Source organism: Canis aureus, chromosome 8 (assembly GCF_053574225.1).
Source record: "Canis aureus isolate CA01 chromosome 8, VMU_Caureus_v.1.0, whole genome shotgun sequence".
NCBI classification, from domain to species: domain Eukaryota; kingdom Metazoa; phylum Chordata; class Mammalia; order Carnivora; family Canidae; genus Canis; species Canis aureus.
The window spans coordinates 28,466,442-28,490,867 of NC_135618.1; the positions used below are offsets into that span (position 1 = coordinate 28,466,442).

General features: G+C 39.2%; 1 protein-coding gene across 1 annotated transcript in view; it reads left to right on the forward strand.

The window, feature by feature from the left end:
- The window catches only part of SLC30A7 (solute carrier family 30 member 7), a 91,091-nt gene extending 66,926 nt beyond the window's left edge, over positions 1-24,165 (forward strand). Inside the window, exons 9-11 of the mRNA XM_077905620.1 lie at positions 2,784-2,874; positions 8,665-8,814; positions 17,469-24,165. Coding sequence (XP_077761746.1) covers positions 2,784-2,874; positions 8,665-8,814; positions 17,469-17,516 — 289 coding nt within the window. The 3' untranslated portion in view covers positions 17,517-24,165. The remainder of the gene's footprint in view (positions 1-2,783; positions 2,875-8,664; positions 8,815-17,468) is intronic.
- Positions 24,166-24,426: the final 261 nt, after the last annotated feature.

Genomic DNA, 24,426 nt, shown 5'->3' on the forward strand with positions numbered 1-24,426 from the left:
GGATTACACATGAACATGAGTACTAGGGAGGCATGGGCCATTGGGATCCATCTTCGAAGCTGCCGATCACAGTGGACTTGAAATAAGACTAGAGGCAAAAATGGCCCACTTGGGAGGCTATTATAATAACCCAAGTGAAGATGAGATTATTGTAGACGTGTAGTAGAATGAAGGGGAGGGAATGGAGTCAGGAAGTATTTAGGATGTTACATCATGAGAACTTGGTGATTTAGAGCATGGGAGTTTTAAGGGAGAAGGAGGATTGAAGGGTGGCATCTAATGATTCTTAGCTCTTAATCTGACTAAAGAATGTTTTCATTTTGTTTTTTTTTTTTTGTTTTGTTTTGTTTTGTTTTTAAATTTTTTTATTTATTTATGATAGTCACACAGAGAGAGAGAGAGGCAGAGACATAGGCAGAGGGAGAAGCAGGCTCCATGCACCGGGAGCCTGACGTGGGATTCGATCCCGGGTCTCCAGGATCGCGCCCTGGGCCAAAGGCAGGCGCCAAACCGCTGCGCCACCCAGGGATCCCAGAATGTTTTCATTTTGAACGTGACTTAACCTCCTATCTGCATTGAGTTTTTCATCTTCACTACTGCCATTCCCTCCACACTTCTTGTCTTTCGGATTTTGTCTCTTGATATTGCTTCACTATTTTCTTTTCTTTTTTTTAAGATTTTATTTATTTATTTGTTGATGAGAGACAGACAGAGAGAGAGGGAGAGAGATAGAGGGAGAAGCAGGCTCTTTACAGGGAGCCCAATGTGTGACTCGATCCCCAGACAGGGATCACACCCTCAGCCAAAGGTAGATGCTCAACCGCTGAACCACTCAGGCATCCCTGCGTGCTTCACTATTTCTTCACTATATCCAGTTAGACACCAGTTATTTCTCTCAGTATCTGTTTGATTTTCCTAGTTGTTTCTGTTCCTGTCTTACTCATTATCCAAGTACTTATTACTGTGCACAGAAAGTGTGGGAGTGGACTTGTAATTGCTTCCCTGTAGCCATTGCCTATCTTCAGTCTAGATTTCTCAAGCATCTAATATTTATATACCTATCATTGATTTAACCAACAGGTATTTATTGTGGGCCCACTTTCTGACCAGAACTTTACTTGGCTTCCTTGGGAATATAATTGTGAACAAGACAAGCACTGTCTCTGTTCTCATTGTCTTCGTTCTTTTAATGTCTTTTCCTTTCCACCTGTCAGAAATATCACTAAGTTTGGGAGCACCTGGCTGGCTCAGTCAAAGGAATATATGACTTTGATCTAGGGGTCCTGAGTTCGAGCCCCATGTTAGGTGTAGTGGTTACTTAAATAACAATTTCTTAAAAAAGAAATATCACTAATTTGTGTGGTACATTTTAACTTCTGCCTTTCTTGAAATGTATGTATGTTCCTTTTATCTCCATCTCCTACAGCTGTAACTAGGAGGGGTTTTACTTTGGAAATTTTGAGATTCTCCAAGTGTAAAAGAGAACACTAGCTTAAGCTATTAAGTTAAGGAAGCTATGTCTGACCTTTCTCTCAGTCTGGGTAGAGCAGTGCCTTGCCACCCTGACTCACTGGAATCATGTGGAGAGCTTTTTAAAACCAGATGCCTTGACCTTCTCTGAAAGATTCTGATCTAATATGTCAGAAATAAAAACAAATAAGAGTAAGGTGAATTTGATATCTAGATACTAAGAGAACTATTGCATTAGAGTCACTCTCATCATTATACTGTTAATTGTTTCTGTACATTTATCCAAATAGCTTAAAGCAGTAATTTCCACATATTGCTGGAAGACTAGCTGCATCAATACACACAGACATTTGGGCCCTATCACTAAAGGTGTTGATACACTTGGATCTGTGGTTATATCCAGGCTTCTGTATTTTTTATTTTTTTATTTTTATTTTTTTAAAATATTGTATTTATTCATGACAGACACGGAGGGTGGGGAGGGCAGGGACACAGACAGAGGGAGAAGCAGGCTCCATGCAGGGAGCACGACGTGGGACTAGATCCCGGGTCTCCAGGATCAGGCCGAGCCACCCGGGCTGCCCATGTATTTTTTAAATAATGAAAGAAGACTGATATAAATTTTTAAAAATTAAAGAAAAATAAGGGATACCTGGGTGGCTCAGCAGCTGAGTGTCTGCCTTCAGCTCAGGGTAAGATCCTGGGATCCAGGATCAAGTCCCACATTGGGCTCCTAACGGGGAGCCTGCTTCTCCCTCTGCCTGTGTCTGGCCTCTTTTTCTCTGTGTCTCTCATGAATGAATAAACAAAATCTTTAAAAAAAATTTTTTTAATTAAAGAAAGACTGATATATAATTGAGTTGTAAAAATATTAGATGAATGGACTAATGTACCATATTAATTTTTTGTGTATTCCTTTACATGCTATTCAGTTACATACATGTAAATATTTGATAAACATTAAGGACCAGTCAGCCATGATATGCCTTATGGATTACCGTGGAAGATTCTGGCCAATTGAAGCCATATTTTAGATAGCAGTTGAGTAACTGCTATGTTTAGATTTTTAGATGTTCCAATACTATTCAGTAATACGGTTTCGTGTTTTATACATTGATGCATTTTATCTGGCTCTTTTACTTAAGAAAAAACTTAGTGATCACATGAAAAATTTAGAAAGACTATCTGCTTTTTCCTCATACTATTCTGATCAATCTTGTTATATTCTAATATAGAGAGTTACATTATTACTTTCTTGCAGAATAGGATTGTCAGAATGTAGCTTTAATAAATTTTTTCTTTCTTTTCTTTAGTGTTATTCCTCTTTTAAGAGAGTCTGTTGGAATATTAATGCAGAGAACTCCTCCATTGTTGGAAAATACTCTGCCTCAGTGTTATCAGAGGGTAAGTTTCAGAGCTTCCAAACCATTAGATTTTATGTTGTTTCCAAGCTGTTAGGGTTTTTAACTTTTACAAATATGGGTAGCATATGTGTATAATTTAGTATTTCTTCCAAGATTGAATACTAACCACGAGTGCCATTTATACAAACCAGAATAAAATCATTGGAAAATATTGAGCTTTACTAAAGAAAATGTGGTAGAAATTGTCCTCACTTAGAATTTGAACAGTTCTTTTAAAATATAGATACAAATTCCAGATGATATAAGTATTTATTCAACATATTTTTTTGAGTTCCTATTTTGTCTCAGATATCCTAATAAGGTACTAAGGGTATAAGGAAGGATAAGCAAGACAGACAGTGTGTCTGCGTCAGTGTTTACGATCTAGTGGGGAAAAACAGGCACTAAGCAATAAATTGATAAATAAGAAAATATCCATGATAGTTACTGTAACTGAAATAAAGTCATATGGTAGACATGGATGATTACCTTAGATTCACTCAGGAAGTCATATTAAAGAAAACTGAAACCTTGATGACAAGAAGGAGCCAGCCTTACGAAAATCCTGGAGAAGAGTGTTTCAGGCAAAGGAACACTTTATGCTAATGCAGAAGTTCTACAGCTGGAACTCATTTAGAGTTGTGAAGAACAGAAGAAAAAGCCACTGTGGCTAAAGGATTATCAATAAAGGGATGAGTGGCTGGAAAGAATGGTTGGGGCCAGATCGTACAGAGCTTGTGGTCTTACTAGGAGGTTTAGATTTAATTTTAATCCAGTGGGAAGTATTAGAAAGCTTTTAGGCAGGGAGAGTGTCATAAAACTAATGTTTTTAAAAGATTATTCTGCTTGCTACTGGAGAACAAATTCTAGAGAGAATGAAAGCAAAGAAAATCAGTTATAAAGCTCTTGTCATCTAAGTGGGGAGAAATGGTGGTTAGGACTACAGAGGGAGTAGTGAATATGGAGGTAAGGACACATCTGGGATAAATTTTTAGAGATGGATTATATTAATGGAGGGGAGAAAAAGTGTTGACTCTCAACTAGGTAGATGCTGGTACCATTTGCTAGGGTTAAGGTTGTGTTGATGCAGGTTTGAGGATGGAAAATCCCCCCAAATCAAGAGTTCTCTTCTGGATATGTTAAAATTGAAATGCCTGCTATATTCCCAGGGGAAATGTCAGTGACGTAGTGGGATATACAAATCTGGTGTTTTAGAGACAGATTAGTACTAGGAAGAGTTTTGAAGCATTAATAAATGAATAATTTTTAAAATATGAGGATTATGTGAGATTCCCTTGGGAGAATTAAGCTATCTTCTTTTTAGCTCTCCATTCAGCTCCAGGTTTACAGCACAGGTGGTGGAAAGGCAGGAAAAGGAGTGGCTAGGAAGGAAGCTGGAAAACCAGAAGAGCAGAGTCTCTCAGAGCTGAGGAAGGAAGCAGTAGTCCACTTTCTGTAGAGCAAGCAAGGTAGGAATGGAGAGTAATCATCAACCGACTTCGTGAACTCAGCTAATGACCTTGATGAGACCAGTTTCAGAGGAGTTTGGAGAGGAGAGCATGATTTGAGTAGCTTAAGGAAAAAATGAATAGTAACTACAGACAACTCTTTTAGGAAGTGTTGTTGTTAAAGGAAGCAAATAAGTGAGTTGGCAGCCTGAGTATGGACGTAGTATCAGAGCAGGGGCTGTTTGTTTTTAAAATAGGAGATTCTAGAGTAGTGCTATCCCATAGAACTTTCCCCAATAACAGAAATACTGTATAGTCTACACTGCCCAGTATGAAAATCACAAGTAAAATGTGGCTGTTGAGCACCTGATGTAAGGCTAGCACAACTGATTTTTTAATGTATTTTAATTCTCCTGTATTTAAACAGCCATATGTGTCAGGTGATTTCCATATTACACAGTGCAGTTCTAGAGCATGTTTGTTATTGTTAGGAAAGGGCCATCCTAGAGAAAGAAATTTTTTTTTAATTTTTATTTATTTGTTTATGAGAGAGAGAGAGAGAGAGAGAGAGAGAGGCAGAGACACAGGCACAGGGAGAAGAAGCAGGCCCCATTCACCGGGAGCCCGACGTGGGATTCGACCCCGGGTCTCCAGGATCGCGCCCTGGGCCAAAGGCAGGCGCTAAACCGCTGCGCCACCCAGGGATCCCATAGAGAAAGAAATTGATGATACGTTAGTAAAGGTTGCAAGAATGAAGCTCTTGAGAAGATGAAAAAGGATTGAACCATGGGTACCTGGATAGCTCAGTTAGTTAAGCAGCCAACTCTTCATTTCAGCTCAGGTCATGATCTCAGGGTGGTGGGCTGTTTGAACTCCCGAGTAGGTACAGAGCCTTTCAGATTCCCTCTCTGCCCCTCCTTCATGCCTTCCCTCCCCACTTACATGCTCTCTCACTCACTCTCTTAAAAAAAAAAAAAAAAAAAAAAGATAGAACCAAAAGCACTGTGGAGAAATTCAGTGTAGATGGGAGCCAGGGATGGCATATCCCTAGAAGAGAGGCAGAAAGTGCTGACATATTTGAGGATCAACTGGTGGATTTGGTGGTACAGGATAAGGGATTTTTTTTTATGTACTTCTATTTTATCATTTATAAGGGAGTGTAATCAAAAAGATTAGAATGCCGGAGGAAAAAGGAGAAGGTATAAAAGGGTTTTTTTTGAGATAGGGAAACCGAATTGTTGCCCATTTGACATTTGTGGTTATGATTTTAAGGTAGGGTAGTCATCTTAACTGTGGAAGAGAAAGGGGCAGTTTATGGATGCTTACTATAAGCTGCTCCCTGTACTAATTGCTTTATGTATATCATTTCTGGTCTTCATTACATCCACACAGGCTAAGTTTTATTTTTCTTTCTATAGTAAAATTGAGGTTTAGAGAATTTAAGTAACTCATGCAAAGTCACAAATGCTAGTGGCTGGGCAGCCCGAGTGGCTCAGCGGTTTAGTGCCTGCCTTTGGCCCCGGGGCGTGATCCTGGAGTCCCAGGATCGAGTCCCACGTTGGGCTACCTGCATGAAGCCTGCTTCTCCCTCTGCCTGTGTCTCTGCCTCTCTTTCTGTCTCTCATGAATGAATAAATAAAATCTTTAAAAAAAAAAAAAAAAAAGGCAAACAAATGCTAGTGCTGAACCAGGATTCCAATCCATGTCCATCTGATTCGGAAGCTCATGCCCTTTCTATTTTACCCATTGTCAGAGTAGGAAAAGTTTCTATAACTATGCTTTCCCCTATTTTTTAACTTGAGGAGAGTTAAAGCCAGTTTGTATAGGAACATTGCTTAGTCTTAACTACAAGAGGACTTGCATTCTTAGAGGTAGAAGAGCTCTATTTATACTTAGTTGGTTGTTTCATTCACAGGAGACCATCCCATGAGGATGCCATTCAGAAAAATGTAGGGTGATAGCAGGTTCAAGCCACTATGTCATCAGAGTCCTGAAAGAGAAGAAGTCCACCTTGACCTTTTCCCAGTAAAAGCATTTTAAAAAGGGCACAGTGGGTGTTGTCTCAAATTTCCTACCAACTGCTTAGGAGTTTATAGAACTACATTCATCAAATTCTGATAAAAATGAATATGTTTGTTAGATCTCAGTTCAACTTTTTAATTAACATCCCAAATAGGAAAAAAAACAAAAAACAAAACAAAAAAACAAACAAAAAAAACATCCCAAATAGGCTGCTTAAAAATTAGAGAATCTCAGAATTGAAAAGATCTCGTCTTTTTGTTAATAGGTATTCTAACAGGTGTGAGGTGGTATTTCATTGTGGTTTTTGACTTGCATTTCCCTGATGATTAGTGAGTTGAGCACCTTTCACTGTTGGCCATCTGTATATCTCCTCTGGAAAAATGTCTATTCTGATCCTCTGTCCATTTTTCAATCAAATAGTTTGGTTTTTTACTATTGAGTTGTGTGAGTTCTTTTTATATTTTGTATATTAACCTCTACCTTTTCAGGGGTATTTTACCTTTTCAATTTTTAATGGTCTTTCACATTTTCTATTTTTTTCTCGTCATGGCATTTTCTACATTTCCAGAAACTTATCCATTTTGTCTGGGTTTTCAAATTGTGGGGTTTTGTGTGTGCGTGTGTGTATTACATATATACTGTATATTGTATATATATTATACACACAATTTACCAAGCACTTACTTGGGTTAGGCACAGTTTTAGATGCTAAGGATACAAAACATAAAAAGAATAAAAATAAATCCCTGCCCTTATCAAGCTTAAGTTCTGCTGGAGAGGCAGGCAGGCAATAAAAAATCTAAATGATAAATGAATAATGCAGTGTGTGAGATTATGCTCCATAAAGCAAAACAAAGCAGAGAAACATAAAAGTGAAAACATTATTTTAAGTAAGAGAATACCAAGAGTACGAGAGTTACAGTAACTGACTGAGAAGATGACATCCAAGTAAAAACCCAAACAAAGTGGACTGAGTAGAAATCTGGAAGGAAGGACACTTCAGGCAGAGGGAATGGCAAGTGCTCCGAGGCAGGAGTGTGCCAGACTTCTCAGCCAATGGTGAGGAGGCTGGTTTAGCTGAGGAAGAAGGAGCAAGGGGACGCAGGAGACCATGTGATTAGAAAACAAGCAAGTCATGTGACGACGGGTCCATGTAAGTCGTTGTGCACACTTTGATTTTTGTTCAGAGTAAGGTGGGAAGCCGTTGGAGGATTTTTGAACAGACAAGTGGCAGCATCTGACCTAAAGTAGCAGAATCGCACCAGGGATACTGTGAGGAGAATAGATGGGAGAAGTCCCAGGCCAGAGACACACCGGGTTTACACTACAATATTATTACACTGGCTCTGTTATAATAATCCACACGAAAGATAATGCTGCCTTCAGCTGGGCTGATAGCAGTAGAGACGGTGAGAATTTGTTTGTATTCCACTTAGTGGAGATACTTTGTATATTCACAAGCTACTACACATTCATATAATATTCCCTTTTATGGTTTTTAAAATCCGTTGTTTGTAGGCGTTCTCCTTTTTTCATTCTGGTTTCTGTTTTTGTTTTTTAATTTGTCTTGCCAGTGGTTGTCAGCCTTCGGTTATGGAAACTGTAAGGAACCACTGGAAACACTGAGAGATGTCCCTCTTCTTTTTGTTGTTGCTTGATTCAGAGAAGGGTGTATGTTGGCATTTAGCTCCTTGGGGGCTTCGGGATGCAGAGGGTCCTGTAGTTTCTGACGCAGGGAAGAACCGTCCTGTCCAAAATATGTTCCATTTGAGAAGCACTGACTTCTCTACTTCCTTGATCTTCCAAAGAACAAGTTTTTGATACTGTGAATTCTGATAGTTTCTAAATCTCTGGACCATTGATTTCTGTTCTTTATTTCCTTCCTTCCTATTTCTCTGAGTTTACTGGGTTGTTATTCTTCTCATTTCTCAGCTCTTTTGTGTTTATACATGTTCTCTGATCAGTGTACGTGAAAGTGTAAATTTCCGTCTAGGAGCTGTTTCAGCTGTACCCTGCAAATTTTGGTATGTGATTATTCACAAATACCTGCCATGGCACATAATAAGTACTCAATAAGTATTTGTTAATTAATTAAAGCAATCTCTGACCCCTCCTTTGAACTAGGGAATAGAATCTGTATTTTCTGATATATTACATAATAATTTAATAGTATTATAGTTAATAATCTAAATAGCAATTTACCGAACTATGGAATAATAATAATAATAATAATAATAATAATAATAAAAACAGTGTACATAATAAAATGAGGGGGCCCTTGTATTTGATTGCGATGTTCATATCTGCCTTTTCTGTTTCAGGTGCAGCAGTTGCAAGGAGTTTACAGTTTACAAGAGCAGCACTTCTGGACCTTATGTTCCGATGTTTACGTTGGGACCTTGAAATTAGTAGTAGCCCCTGATGCTGATGCCAGGTGGATTTTAAGCCAAACACATAATATTTTTACTCAGGTATGACTTTTTCACTAACTTCTCAAGGATTTTTTAATTTATCTGATCAAATATTTACTACATAACATATTAAATATATAAATATATTTATATTATCAAATATTTACTAAACATATTAAATATATAAATATATTTAAATTTTTATAAATACATATTTTTATAAATATTTTATATATATATGCATATATATATCTGTACGCACAATGCTGTGAGGAAAGCATAAAAGTACCTTTTTTCAACCATACAGTCAAAATTGGGAATTCTTATTTTAGTTCTTAAGATAGTCCTGTTCTCTCATTATGCTGATTTGAATTCCTTTAAGAAAAAGTAGATTCTCCTTTACTGTATATCCTTTATAAGACATATTAAATACTGTTTAAAGCCAAGAACTAAAACAACCTTTGGAATGAGAATGATGCCTTGTCAGTGGCTTTAGCTAAAAGTAGATAGACTATGTTAACGTTTTTTGTGTGATAGCAAAGCCATAGTTCTGTGTAATTTAAAAGCTTAATATGGAAAAATAAATAAATAAATAAAAGCTTTAATATGCTGTTGTATTTGGAATCAATTATTCAATGAATGCCTACAGCCAAATTATTTTCACTCGATGCTTATGCTGTCATGAGTTGACATAGTCATGTGACTGATAGTCAATTTAAGAGGGATATATGTTATCCTATATCTGTTGGAAGAATAAGAACATCATGTCAAGAACATCTAGGGAGAGAGTGAGAGAATACAAATTCTTTTTTCATTCTAGTTTACTAGAAATATTTGGCGAAAAATCTAGCCAAAATTATCTAACACATAGATCTAAAGAGGAACTGTTTCCATGCCTTAAAAATCTGTGCTTAAAAACTGGCGTGTGACTCTTGATGTGATGCAGTGAAAGTGTGTGGTACTTTTGCCAGAAATGGTTAATGTGAATCTAATCACTAGCAAACAACCAGACAAATCCAGCTTGTAGAAACTTCTCTAAGACTGTTAGCCTAGATTCTTACCAAGTATCATTGTCATGAAGGGGCAGGGGGGAACGGTGGGGGATTATGCTAGATTAGAGAAGACTTCACAATTAAATGCAATGTGTTATCCTTGATCAAATCTTAGATTGGAAAAAAAAACAAAAAACAGGCACAAAGGAAATTATTGGGTAATTGGGAAATTTGAATATGGACTATGTAATAGTTCATAATAATCGTGTAGGTATGATAATGGATTGTGGTTATCGAAGAATGTTCCCATTCTTAGCAGATCCATGCTGAAGGATTTAGTGGTAAAGGACCAGGATGTCTAATTTTCAAATATTTCAGCAAAGTAAAAAGATTACAAATAAATACACTTAGAGAGAAATAAAGGAAATGTAGCAAAATATTAGCAACTGGTGAATATGGGTGATTTTATTTTTTCAAAATAAAAAAGTTAAAAAAAAATTAAAACTTTGGAGGCTCCTCATTGCCACCAGGATAAAACCCAAACTTTTTAGCATGACCCAAGTAAGTCTTCAGGCCTCCTGCTATTCATTCCCAGATACTTCATACCCTTCCAGATTATTTATTTTTCTGTGTGGGACAAAGATCTTACTCTAACATAGAGGTCCAAGTCAGTTTTTCTCTCTCTGAGGCCTAGAGACCTCTCTAAACCACATTACTTTATCTTGTGATATACATATTTATCTGCAGGTTTCTTCCAAACATCATCATTTTGCATTCCCAATGCTTAGAAAAATGTGCATGGATAGTAAATTTGTTGAAAAAACAAAGTCTTAAAACTGTATTTGACCAACACCATCTTTACTGCTAAGTATGGAAAAATATGGTTGGGTTCCCATTCGTCTTTTTAGCCACAGCATGAAAAGATCGTAATGATACACAGAAATAGATTGACAGAGACAGACGCGTAGACGAAAGGAGAGGGAAAGGATGAGAGGGAGAGAAACAGGACACACCATATTTTCAGACACGGACAACAGAACATAATATGTCTTTATTAATTTTTTAAAGGTTTTATTTATTTATGAAAGACACACAGAGAAGCAGAGACATAGGCAGAGGGAGAAGCAGGCTCCATGCAGGGAGCCCAATGTGGGACTCCATCCTGGGACTCCGGGATCATGCCCTGGGCTGAAGGCGGCGCTAAACCGCTGAGCCACCCAGGCGTCCCTAATATGCTGTTTAAATTCAGGATCTTAGCATAAATTAAATGATCTCTCTTCTCTAATAATGAGAAAGGTATGGTTACGTTCCTTTGGGAATAAGTAATGAAATAATTTTGTGTGTAGACAACAGCAAGGCTAGCTGCTACAAAGCAGTATGCTGGTACCACTTACTCTAGAATTTTAAGAGCTGGGTCTCGGGACACCTGGGTAGCTCAGCGGTTTAGCGCCACCTTCAGCCCTGGGCATGATCCTGGAGACTCAAGATGAAGTCCCACATCGGGCTCCCTGCATGGAGCCTGCTTCGCCCTTTGCCCGTGTCTCTGACTCTTTCTCCCTGTGTCTCTCATGAATAAATAAATACAATAAAATAAAATAAAATAAAATAAAAGAACTGGGTCTCTTCTTGAACAGACATGCTAAGTCTGCATGACTTCCATGTCTTCGGGACACATGCAAGAACTTCACAGTGTGTCTCCGGCCTTCTCATACCTCCTTCCTGTTTTAGAGGCAAGAAGAAAATGTGGCTGCAAATAACCTTACTTTTCACTGTCATTTCTACATCATCATTCTCTCCTTGACCTTTGTCTCCTAGTTATCAGAGTCCTTCCATCCTCCCAGTGTGGGCTTCTGTTGACCTCCAGGCCATGCCACCATCACTCTTTCTGAGGCATGGGCCCTGAGTCATGGTTTTCCCTCTGAGAATTAATGCCATTATGTCTAAGTTTAGAAATGCACAAGCAGCCGTGTCTGTGCTCAGGAACTGCTGAAGTTGTAACTGAAGTAGGTGGAGGGGAGGCTCTTCTGGTAACATTAGACATCGTGGCTTTTAAAATGGCCTGATCTGAAAGTTTATTCAGCTGCTTCTTTGGTTTTGGAAACTGTATTTGGGTTTTGAAATTTTTAAGCCCTGAAAAATATTTTCAGCCTTCTCATCAGCCAAGGTCAAGCCCGCTCTGTTTCATTCCTTGTAGAGCAGAGGGCCTGGCAGTGAAGATGGGTTAACCATTTTTTTCCAGAGGGGAGGGGGAATCATCCTCCTAATGACTTTTAATCCGTGCCATTAATGATTTTTTTAAAAGATTTTATTTGTTTATTCATGAGAGACACAGAGAGAGACACAGAGACATAGAGGGAGAAGCAGGCTGCTCCAGTGGAGCCCAACGTAGGACTGAATCCCGGGTCTCTGGGACCATGCCCTGAGCTGAAGGCAGACACTGAGCCACTAGGCGACCCTTGTTAATGATTTTAAAGCTGCTCAGGGATCATGGTTTCAGTTCTGACCTATGCAGGACGGAAGTTCGAAGGACCCAAAGAAGGATTTACTCAGTAACAAGTTCTACCTTTTGGTTTTATGGCATTTTCAGGTATCTTTCTTATAACTGAGCTTAAATCAGAATTTAAGTCATAGTTTTTGGTTTAAAAAGTTGTACTTGGGACGCTTGAGTGGCTCAGGCGTTGAGCATCTGCCTTTAGCTCAGGGTGTGATCCCGGGGTCCCAGGATCGAGTCCCACATCGGGCTTCCTGCATGGAACCTGCTTCTCCCTCTGCCTGTGTCTCTGCCTCTCTCTCTCTGTCTCTCATGGATAAATAACTAATGTTTAAAAAAAAAAAAGTTGTTCTTGTTAAAATAGAGATATGAAAAAAAGTTTAAACTGAAAAGACTAACCTCGGCTTAAGAATTTCAAGTTTGTATTCTTGTTGATAAAACTATAAGCTTCAGGACTATTTTAGAACTGTTTTATTCTCATTTTCTATGGTATCAGCCTTTAATGGCCAGCTAAGGCTGTGTGTGCATGAATAGAGTAAAACAAGTGAATTGGTGAATTTAGATTTCTTCGGGATTATTAGGTAAGGGATAATCCAATTTTTAAACTACAGGGTTTTCTTTTGGCATAGAAAAAGTTCTCTCTCCCATTCTCCCCTCACTAACTTTTTAAAAATGAGTTCTTGGTTGGGAATTGATGAAATACAAAACTTATATTTATTTAGTCTATGAACAGGAAGAGAAAGTAGGATACTGGATTAAGATGGCAATTTAACCTATTATGGGTCTCTCAAACTTGCTGATATCATCTGTTAATTTTTTTTTAATATACTGTTTTGTTAGAAATACTGTTTGAAGAAAAATCTCGAATGTACTTCCGCTTCATTGCCCTCTTCAGTTCCACAAAGCAGAGAAGACAATCCAGCCTAAGTCATGCTATTTACTCCCTGATAGGACTTCGGTCTTGGTTTCTTTCATCTCTTCTCCTCTCCTGCCTATTTGTTTTGCATATTATAAATCCTGAGCCCCCAGCTTCCTGCTGCAGCTTTTTGTGTCCTATCCACTAGCCTCAAAATAGAATTCACCCTGATACCCAGGAAGGAACCAGAAAGCCTCCTCACATGCCCAAATAGGAGTTCCCCAAGTTTCGGGAACCTCCCCGTGCTCCAAGCTGCTGATCCCTTCCTGCCGCCGGAGCTTGGGCAGCGGCTGGGAGAAGCCGCCGCCGTGCTCGTGGCTTTCCGGGCTGTGGAAGGTCGTCATCCTTCCTAAGTGGCAGGGTAAGCGCCCGCCTGCCTGCCCTCCCCTCCCCTCCCCCCTCCCCTCCTCCCCCTTCCCTCCTCCTCCCGCTTTCCCCCTCCCCTCCTCCTCCCGTTTTCCCTCCCCCTCCTCCCCCTCCCTCTCCTGTTCCCTCCCCCTTCCCCTCCCGTTCCCTTCCCCTCCCCCCTCCCGTCCCCTTCTCCTCCCCATCCCCCTCCCCCTCCCCCTCCCCCTCCCCCTCCATCCCGGGTCGCCAGAACCCAACCTCCCGAGGAGGCGCGGCGGCGCGAACAGCCTGGGGGAGGCCAGCAAGGCCCTGGGCTTGTGGTTTGTATTAATCCGAGCCTCGAGCCCTCGCTGAGCCCTCGCTGGTCGGGCTGGTAGGTCGATAGAGGCGGGGGGCGGGGGGGCAGCTGGGCCTTGGGGAGCCCCCCCCAGCGCTGTGACCGCTGCCCCGCGCCTCACCCGCGCCTCAGCCACGACAGGTGCTGCTGTTCGCGGCTCACGGAAGGAAGCCGGGCCCAAGCTGCTGCTCGCGACGTGTAATTTTGTCACATTCACTCACCGTTTCACTAATTCCGAGGTGGTTTAGGTTTCACACGAAAGACTAAGGCAATTTTCAAGGCCTCATTTTAAAAGCGTAAAGATTAATGTTACGTGTTCCGTCAGGAACTAAAGTAGAACGTTTCTGTGGAATTGTTAGTATAAACCAGTAATTTTCTACAGCCATATTCTTGTGTATTTTTCTTTTTCCTTTCTGTTTTTTTCTTTTGCTTCTGATTTTTTTTTTTCTTTCCACAGCATTGAATTGAATAGTTATAAGCCTAGGGCACCAAGTTAGTATTTATTTTCTTAGGAGCCCGGGCGTTAAAAAGAACAGGCTTGGGGCACCTGGATGGCTCAGCGGGTTAGGCGGCAGCCTTCAGCTCAGGTCATGACCTCGGGGTCCTAGAATCCAGCCCCACATTGAGCTGAGCAGGGAGCCTGCGTCTCCTCCTCCCTCTGCCTCTGCTTGCTCTCTTTCTGTCTCTCTCAAATAAAATCTTTAAAAAATTATAGTCTTAACGATTTTAAAACGTGTGGACTGAATTATGGTTTATATTACTCTCCTGGCGTAAGACACAATGAATATGATACGGTTTTTACTTTTTAAAGAAAGGGCTTTTAAAGACCAGGCTAGGCTCTGACTCCTGGGGCCGGCCCAGTGGTACCCAGTGGTACCAAGTTTGACGCAACCAAGACCTGTTCTGATCTGCTGAAGTATTTGTCTCGTATTTATGGTCTGGATAAACTGTATAGAAAACCTAGTTTGCATTCAGGGAGAAGGTGACTCACTATAGGATTCTTTGGAAATTCTGCTTCTCTCTCTACTTTGAAGGACATTGAGAAAGGAACATGGGAAGCTGGAAAACTTGAAGCCATCCCCCTCAGGACAGCTGGCTGAAGCAAAATGACTTTTTCTGTCAGACTGAGCTTTTATGTAAAGCTGTAGCTCCTCAGGGGAAAGATATAAGCTTGAGTAATTAACTCATGATTATGCAAAGAACAATTTACCTAGCCTCTTTGTTTTTCCTCTTTTTTATTGCCTTGGGCTAACCTCATTTCTTATTATCATCTTCATTGTATTGAGACTGGGGGTGAGGGAAGGGCAGGCACAGTAATAGGAGCCCAACTTATTTTGACCATTTTACTTTCATTAACAATTTTGTTAAGAGAGAAAAGGAATTAAGCCAATTTACTTGGGCAGTAGCTGTTTTTTTTTTTCCTTAGGGTTAGATACACAAGAATTTCAAAGGAGAGTTCCTTAGTTATTTTGGAGACCATCTAGGTTGAGTAAAATCAAATAGACTTAGGATGAATCATAATAATTTTTAATAGCCTTTTATAGCATATGAAATCCTTTCTCATATATTCACATATATTCCTTACAGTGGTACCTGAGATGTAACATGGGTTTATTAAATATTTGTCAAATTTTGGATAAACATATAACAGTTTTGTGAAATAAGTAGACTTGGTATCTTTCAATGCTTTTAAAATGAGAAAAACTAAGGTTTGGTTTTAAATCTTAGCTCAAAAATCATACGGATATTAAGCTCTTTTTTTCCTGCCATAAGCCTCTTCAAGGAAAGGCTGCTATTAAGTGTAGTTTCCATAAATTTGAAGAACAAATAACAATTTTGAATAACAACTTTTAACTTGACCACAGCAAGGATTTTTAAATTTTATTTTATTTACTTCTTTTTTTAATAAGGCAAGAAAGCTAAAATGTTTTCTATGTTAGTGACCTTCTAGGGTCTAACCAGCTTTTTATTCCATTTGAATATTCTCTGCTCTTCTCACACATTCATTAGTGTTGTGCAGAGCCTATCCATTTATGCTAGGATAAAAAAAAACATGCTAAGAAGTAGTGTTGATAGATTTTTATCCCCCACTCTGTTTTTTTTTTTCTTTTCCATTAATATTCTAATTTACCTTTCATTCTATGGTACTGAAAAGAAAATGCTTATTATAGCTACTGTATGCTTTAATTTTTAATTTTAAAAAGTTATTTTTATTTGAAAGAAGGAATTTAGTAGAATTTCTATTCATCTAATAAACAACATTTATTGATCACTTATTATGTGCCAGGCACTATTTGAGGTGCTAGGAGTCAGCAATGAAAAAATGAGAAAATCCTTTTTTTTTTTTTTTTTGTAGAGATTACATTATATAATGTAAACATTATATAATGTTTACTGTGAGCCACAGTAAACACAGCAATGGAGGTGATGTAATGTGGTCAGATTCTGGGATTGTGCTATTTGAAAGTAAGGCAAGCAAGTTTTTCCTAATAGGTTGGGTGGTGAGAGAAAAAAAGGTCTTTAAATTGTAACATAAAGGATGGAACTGTAGAAGATACAAGATCACCAGGCTTGAGGGGAGGAAAGAGTTTTGTTTGGCTCTGTTTTAATCCTTGTCAGACACCCAGGTAGAACTGTCAGGTAGATGGCAGGTGGGTTGCAGTGTAGGAGTGTAAATAGGGGAGGTGTGAGCATACAGATGGTGCCAGAGGTCTGGATACTAGATGAGATCAGATAGGGAGCAAATGTAGAAAAAGAAGGAATCTGAGTACTGAGCCTTTGGGTATTGCAGTGCTTAGTGCTCAAAGGTAGAAGGAAGAACCAGCAAAGGAGATTGAGGAAGACTGATAATCGAGGTAAAGGGTCACCAGCGAGTGATCGCCAGAAGCCAGGCCAGAGAAAGCGTGTCAGTTGGAGAGAGTGAGCGCCTGTGTCCTTGTTGCCCAGAGTAAATGCTAAGAGGCCCTACGGATGAGCACTGATCTGAGCAACTTGGAGGTGACCTTGACAAACAGCTTTGCAAAGTGGTGGGTGGCAGTAGTTCAGTTGAAATGTGTTCAAGGGAGAAGAGAGAAAAGGAACTGTAGGCAGCAAATACACAAAAATAATATCGGAGAGCTGGGAGCAATTCTGAGAGCAGTCCTTGAACAGCAGGTTCATATCCAAAACTGAAGAGAGGCGTTAGAATGTGAAGTAATTAAATAACCAACAGATGGTCATACTTAAGTATTTACTAAGCATCCATCCCAGGAAAATTGAGACTGGATCGATTTATGATTGTAGTAGCCAATTAGGCAAGCACTTTCGTGTTCTCTAACAGAGTGATAGAAGCTGCGTAACCTCATTGTTCCAGATTTCACTTGGACACGGTTTGTAATCAGTAGCGTGGCTTTCTTCTGTAGAGGTAAATGGAGGATCTTTTTGCAATTATGAATGTACTTATTTCTAAGATAAAATTACTGGCCCTTTCTGATGAAAAATGGAGAATTATTTTCCAGAGGCAGAAAAGAAAAATAATGCTTTCCTTTAAAAAAAAAAAAAAATGAGATTGTTTTCTATTACTTTTCTGAAATGTGTAGTCTGCTATTGGTTTGTCTGATTTCCTGATTTTTTTTTTTTTTAACTTTTCAGGCTGGAGTGAGACAGCTTTATGTACAGATTGACTTTGCAGCCATGTAATGAATGAAAAGAAATGATCCTTTTTGGGGGACCTGATATTTCCGGTACTGTACAATCCAAAACCTTGTACCTAGCTTTTTAAAACAGAAAAATCATCACTCTAATTTCCCAGCACCAAGTAGGCCAGGTAGCCTCAGAAGTTGGTGCTCTGCCGGGAGCTCACGGCTAAGGGATCAGAATTAAGAGGATCTCTCCTGGACTTTTGGTTTTGTCTTTGTGCTCTTCCCTCCAAATCATTTTGATTTCTGAGGTTTGCAGTTTTGTTCCAGGATGTTACTTTTTATTTGTTTACTTTTTTTTTTTTTTTTTTTTTTGGTCATTTCAAAAATGCCCTTACTTGTAGTGGTCATCCTAGTCAGTAAGAATTCAACTGATGGGCTTCCCGTCATCTGGAAATGTCTTCACTGAAGCTGCTGGAAACCACTGCTTTCATTTCCACAAAACTAGTGTTATTAAAAAAAAAAGAAATGGATATTGTTTTATATATAATGTCACAATGGTTGACATTATTCGGTATAATCTTATGTTTGTAAAATTGTTTGTACCTTGCAAACTTATGAACCAAACCATATTGGGTTTTCAAAGTGCCTTTGTATCAGAAAATGTATTTGCCAGCATAAAAATGTACCATCAAAGGTCATGCATATGTTTTTTTTTTTTTTTTATGGATGGTTCTATAATCTGTACAAAGTAAGACTTAGTAAGTGATGTATACAGATTGTGTACTTCCAGCATAGGTTTAACTATATGAAGTTTCCTCTTATTACTCTATATCATCAAAAAAACAAGGTGTTTGGCTTTCTAAATCAATTATCACATTAAATTATTCTGTGGACTGTGTTTTCAAAACTTTGCAAATGCATCTGTTATATACACGATTATTTTGACTTACTTAAAGCATCTGCTAAGTCCCAAATTTCTCTGAAAGCTACTGTGTCTGTGAAAACTTCCCTATACGTCTCCTTGTTGTTTTTATGGGTTTTATTTTATTTTTATTTTTTTTAGGTAGAGAGGAGAGAGAGCAGAGGGGCATAGGGACAGAGGGAGAGAGAGCATCTTAAGCAGGCTCCACACCCAGTGCAGAGCCCCACAGGGGGCTGGATCTCACAACCCTGAGTTCATGACCTGAGCTGAAATTAAGAGTTAGATGCTTAACCGACTGAGCCACCCAGGCACCCCTATGGATTTTATTAATGAAAGGCAATGTAGAGTGAAAACAGAAATGGTTGTGACGTTACTTTGTTTTTTCATTCTTCAAATGCCAAGTCATTCAAATGCCAAGTTTTATTTTCTGGTGCAAGCATTGTACAAATACAGTTGCTTTAAGAAATCCTAAAAGCATTTTATTGAGTTTGAACTATTGAAGATACAGATCAATTGTGAAAAACAGGTATCTTAGAAGTTAATAAATAAGTTGATTTCTAGGTTCTTGTGTATTTGAAAAATAAAATTGTGATTTGAGATGACAAGTGCTTGAACAGTCAGATATTCTCTGTTTTTGAAGAAATATTGATCTGGATAGACATTTACCCATTGTTCTTCATTTTATCATAATGTATGTTCCCTTTTAACTTTAAAAAACTGAAAGTTCTTTGGGAGAAAAAACTCTGTAGGCTGGAAACAATTGTTCAGAACGTACACCCATGATCCTTTTCTCACCGAGGAGGTAGAAATCACTGTTGATTTTGTCTCTTTCTCCCAGTTTCCGATCTACAATTTATGAACTAAAGTGTATTAGGAAAACTAGACAACTTTCTTTATGTTTCTCTGAACTGCTGTGGATTACTACGAGCTGTTGACAGCCTCCTTTTTGCGGATTAAGCAGTGTTCTCAAAGCCTCCTTACTTACTGCCAGCCAGTTCTAAAGCTAAGAATTCCTGCAGTAGAATGTGTTTAACCAAGACAGTTGTTGCGACGTTTTAGGAGGGAAAGTATACAAGGCAGTGTCCTGGCCGTGTGCTGCTTTTTCATTGTAAGTGTAAGTGGTCATTTGGAAGTGTGCGTCCGCTTCAGAGCAGAGCCTGATAGAGGCCTGGGAGAGTCTGTGGGTTTCGGCATATTGTGGAAAATGCTTGGATGTGTGCCTTTATTTTCTTTTCTTTCAAAGATTTTACTCATTTATTCATGAGAGAGACAGAGAGAGAGAGAGAGAGGCAGAGACCCAGGCAGAGGGAGAAGCAGGCTCCATGCAGGGAGCCCGATGTGGGACTCGATCCCAGGGCTCCAGGATCGCGCCCTGGGCCGAAGGCAGGCCCTCAACCGCTGAGCCCCCGGGCAGCCCTGGATGTGTGCCTTTAAAAGCTGATATGTAATCGTACGGATTGTTCACCTGTGGAGACGGGGCTTGCCCTGGCCTGTGACCGCGCCCAGTGCGTAGTGAAGCTGCAGTTCTGCTTTTCATCGAGCCCTCCCGTCCGCGCGAAGTCCTCGTGGCAGCAGGCAGCCCCTGACTGTGCTCGCGGGACACAAGTGCACACCGTGTGCCTCTGCCTCTGATACGGCCGAGCGCGCCGATTCTTAGCCTGCCGTGGAACTCCAGCTCTGCACCTGTTCCGAGAGGTTTCCAGCTCCTGTCATTTGGCAGGTTGGCGTCGACTTTTATGCTTTAATTAAATGTCCTGAAACCCGTGTGCGTGGCAGTGACAAATTAGTGTGCGAAAAAGCAGTTTTGTTCTCGTTCTAACAAACAGTCTGTCTTCTAGGTGGTTTTGGCACAGACCTGCCGCTCACGTGGATAATTCCACTGACAGGTGCTACCCGATGTAGTAGATTTGAGATGCTGTGCCGTTGAGCTGACTTTTGGGGTGGCGGTGGGCACGGGGGCCTGACTCTCCATAGTTCTGCTAGTATTTGAAAAATCCAAATATTCTCTGGAGAACAAATTTGTTTTGCTGCGGGGGAATCACCTTGCTAAGTAAACATCCCCAAACCGAAATAGACCTACGTTATCTCTGTGTCTTAAAATCTAGGCTGCGCGCTCGCAGGCCTTGCGGTGCGGTGCGCAGGATGCCGCCTTGCTGCCCCTGCTCTCCCTCCTGGGAACCAGGCTGGCTCTGCAGAGGCCCGAGGCAGCAGGAGCTCGGCATCGCATCTCCGAGCCGCCGCGCCCACACCAGCCAGCAAAATACTGGGCCTGGGCACCGTCACAGAGCAGCCCAGTCGGCGACTCCGAGGCGGGTGCCCAGCGTTCCACAGCGTTTTCACCTACTAGGGAATAATCCGTTTTCTAAAGATTATTAATACGGTGGCATCCTCCTACAACGCTGGCACGTAAGATCAAAAATACTTGATTGCTTAACACAGAATTTTACATCTGAGGGACTGTCCTTAAAAGCAGTCTCGTTCTACCTCTCATTTTACAGATGAGAAAAATGAAGCCCAGAAATGCTGTCATTTACTCAAGGTCACAGAGGTAATTAGTGGCAAAGCCAAGACCAAAATCCAGGTCTTCTGACTCCAAGTCGAGTTCTTTCTACTCTACTGTGCTGCCTCTCAGTGTAATATTTGCCTTTCTGTAAATGTGATGAAAAAGCATTTGTAAATAAAGGAAAGCTGACCTCCATTTTTGGTACATTAAGGCACTTTATAAATGGAGTTTTATTGTCTTATTTTTCATAAGTAATGACGAGGTTTAGAATATTATTTCCATTACGAGGTTTAGCATATTCTTTATGGAAGATATAATTTTTGTACTCCTTTACTTTTTTACTCTTATGAAACCAATTCCTGATTTTTAAAATATGATGACATCTGTGCTTTGGATACTTTTAACTTGGGAGTGAATTTTTCTGTTAATTGCCCAAGGCTAAATCCAATTTAAGGATTGCTTAGTTTTCTTTATTTTGTATATATTCTGTGAGCTGGTACTTTTCAGAAACCAGGCTAATTCTCACAGGTCAAACCATTTCAGTCTTGACACTTTAGTTTTCACTTACCGGGGCTTTTGGATTTTTAACATTCTCAGAGCCACACAAAATTGGGCATTAAATGAAATACAGAACAAAACAAGTCTTTTAATTCAATAGAATGCCAAATGTTAAATTGCTTACTTTCAACACGAAAGCATTACCTTGATAAAATTGAACTTTTTTCTGTCACCATCTTCAAAAAAGAAATTATTTTCCAGTTCACAGAGCTTTGGGGGAAAAATTTATTTTTTGAAGAATACTCATTAAAAGTTTTATTAACGGAAGAATATTGTTTCAAGACAAGACCCACCAGAAGCCTTAGTGATCCAGATCTCTACCATCGAGAGATAGACTTACATACAATGAAAAATTATCTATCAAAAGTATCTGCAGAGAAGTATAGTTATATTTAAAGGCCAAATGGATGTCAGTCTTTTTGATAAGGGCCTCTTTGGTTTGTGTCCAACCATTTCCCGACTACAAATTATATGGAAAGGGTGGGAGTCCACCTTCATTAAGTATTCCTGTGTCTTTGTGTGGCCTTTGCCATGTCGTTGTCACATTTGAAATTCTCACATTTCAGTAAAGAAAGAAATCTTGCCTGCTTTTATGATTGACAGAGCATTTTCAAATTCTTTCCCTGGGGAAGGAATTCATAACCACATTTTACAGATGAGGAAGCTGTTGTAGGAGAATTTAAATGACTTGCCTGAGGGATAGCCAGTGGTAATGCACTGACCTTAAATCCAGTGCTTTTTCTGATGACTACTCTGTTTTATGTGTGTCTTCTACCGAGGTTTAGCGATCAAAGAAGTTGTAGCACATTTGAACAGACTCTTCAATAAAATCAGCAAACAATTACCGTGACAAAATTGATTATGGGATAGCAGTTGTTCCATATACATGGCTTAAACTCATTCCTTCATTCATGCTCTCCTGCTTATTTCCATATTTCCTACCTTTGCATTGAATTTAAACTGTGCGGACTCAAAAGAGTAAGCAGATCTCCTTTAAGTATGTTTAAAACCTTAAAAAAAAAAAAGTTTTATTGATGTTCACAGTAAGCTGCTTAAAAGAAGGGACAGACTCTGAAGAGTCCTTGCCAGTGTAAGTAAGGAGAAACTGAATTCATCCTGGCTAACAGAGGTTAATTTAATTGATGAGGGAATTAGCTTTCAAGAAGTACAAATAATTTTTGCTGCTTGAGAGGGACCTGAGAATGTACAACATTGCATTTCATAGACACCTTTTCCAGGAAGAAATCTGTTTCATAATCAGTAGTAATCTATGCTTAATGATAGTATTGAACTTTGAACGTTTCCCATGGCTTTGAAAATTTAGAATCTGCAATTCTGATGATGTTGGAAAGGTTGTAAAAAAGAATGTCTTTGTCTCATCATCTATTGCATTATCCCCAAATTTAGTATGAACTCACATGCGCAGTAAGTGCTGGTTAACTAGTGAGTAAATACTGTAGATAGTAGCGGATACAAATGTAAGGGCTGGGGCCAGATAGAACCAGTAATCTATTGTTTATTACAGAAGATGCCTCAGCTTTTCTTTGGCATTTTTGCACAAATAAGTGACTTCGTATCCACTTTGGCCATTTTTTTCAAGGAGCCCTGTGAGCTGCTTCTCAATTTTAATCCAGGAACAGTAGACATACAGAGATGTGATCCATGTTGTTGGATAGAAATTTGGCAAAACTAGGACTTGTGGAAGCTCAATGTGGAAGTCACTTGAATTTTTACATTACGTATTGCCAAATGAGACACCATACTGCCTCCTTGGTTTCTGTGGAAAACTGCCATATTTATATTATTACTTTAAGGATCTGCATAGAACATACCTTGTTTCATTCATTCCCGGATCTATTATTATCCAAAACTCCTTGAGTGGTGTATCATGAAGGTGCTTCTATAAAAACAAACACTACATGTATTCATTTAGTGATTTAAATATTCCTAGAATAGTTTTTATCCTTTTTTTTTTTCTCTTTTTCCCCTCTGAATGCTAAATTTTAGTACACCCTATATTTCTTATTTTTTCATCTCTCTTAATTGCTGCTGCTACGGTAAAATGTCCCCTTTACTAGTGAAAAAAAAAAGCTTTATTCTGAATCTTAGTATTTGAATTTTGTGTATGTACCACATATCATGCATCAGTTAGCCTCAATGAAGATTCTGTTTTGAACTAGATGTAACCTGTCAAGAGTTTGCCAAGTAATCCCATTGCTTCCTCCAACGGCAAAAATTCAGTGATATTTCTTCTCAAGTGGTATTTTGCCCCAGCACTTTTGAGTTTGGTCAGCAAAGAGAATGGATCTTTTATATCAGAAATACTGTGAATTAAAAATTGCCAAACCCCTTCTCAGTATATTCTAAACACCCCTACAACACTTTACCTCCCTGTCTTTAATGGTTTCTAACTATACGGCCAAGTTTAAACTTGGGTTTGTTTCCCTTTGGTGAAGATTATGGCATCAAAACATTTCTAAACAAACGTCTGAGTACAAGGCTAGATTGGAATGTCAGATTTCTAGGACTGTGTTGTAATTTGGTTTGAATGTGCTTAAAGTGAGCAATTACGATTTGCCTAAGTATAATACAACAAATCCATCATGTATATTCCACTTTTTTCTACTTGAAGACATTCATGTATATATTTTAACTTCAGATGTATTTAAAAGAATAAACAATTGTATCAAAATTCTTCCAATAAAATTTGTTTCAAAATCTTCACCTGAATTGTGTCATATCAGTTTGATAAATTGAAAAGAACATCGTGAACCTAACAATGATTGGAATCAGTACTGGGGGACTTAAGGAATGAAAGGGAAAGAATGGTGTTCAGGACCAGGAAACAGGAAAACTACCAGAGGGAGCAGGTGCTAGGAGATTGGAAAGGTCTTAACATGTGAAGGTCCCCTTGTGGCTCTTATCCATTTTTTTAAAAATATTTTATTTAAATTCAATTTGCCAACAAATAGTATAACACCCAGT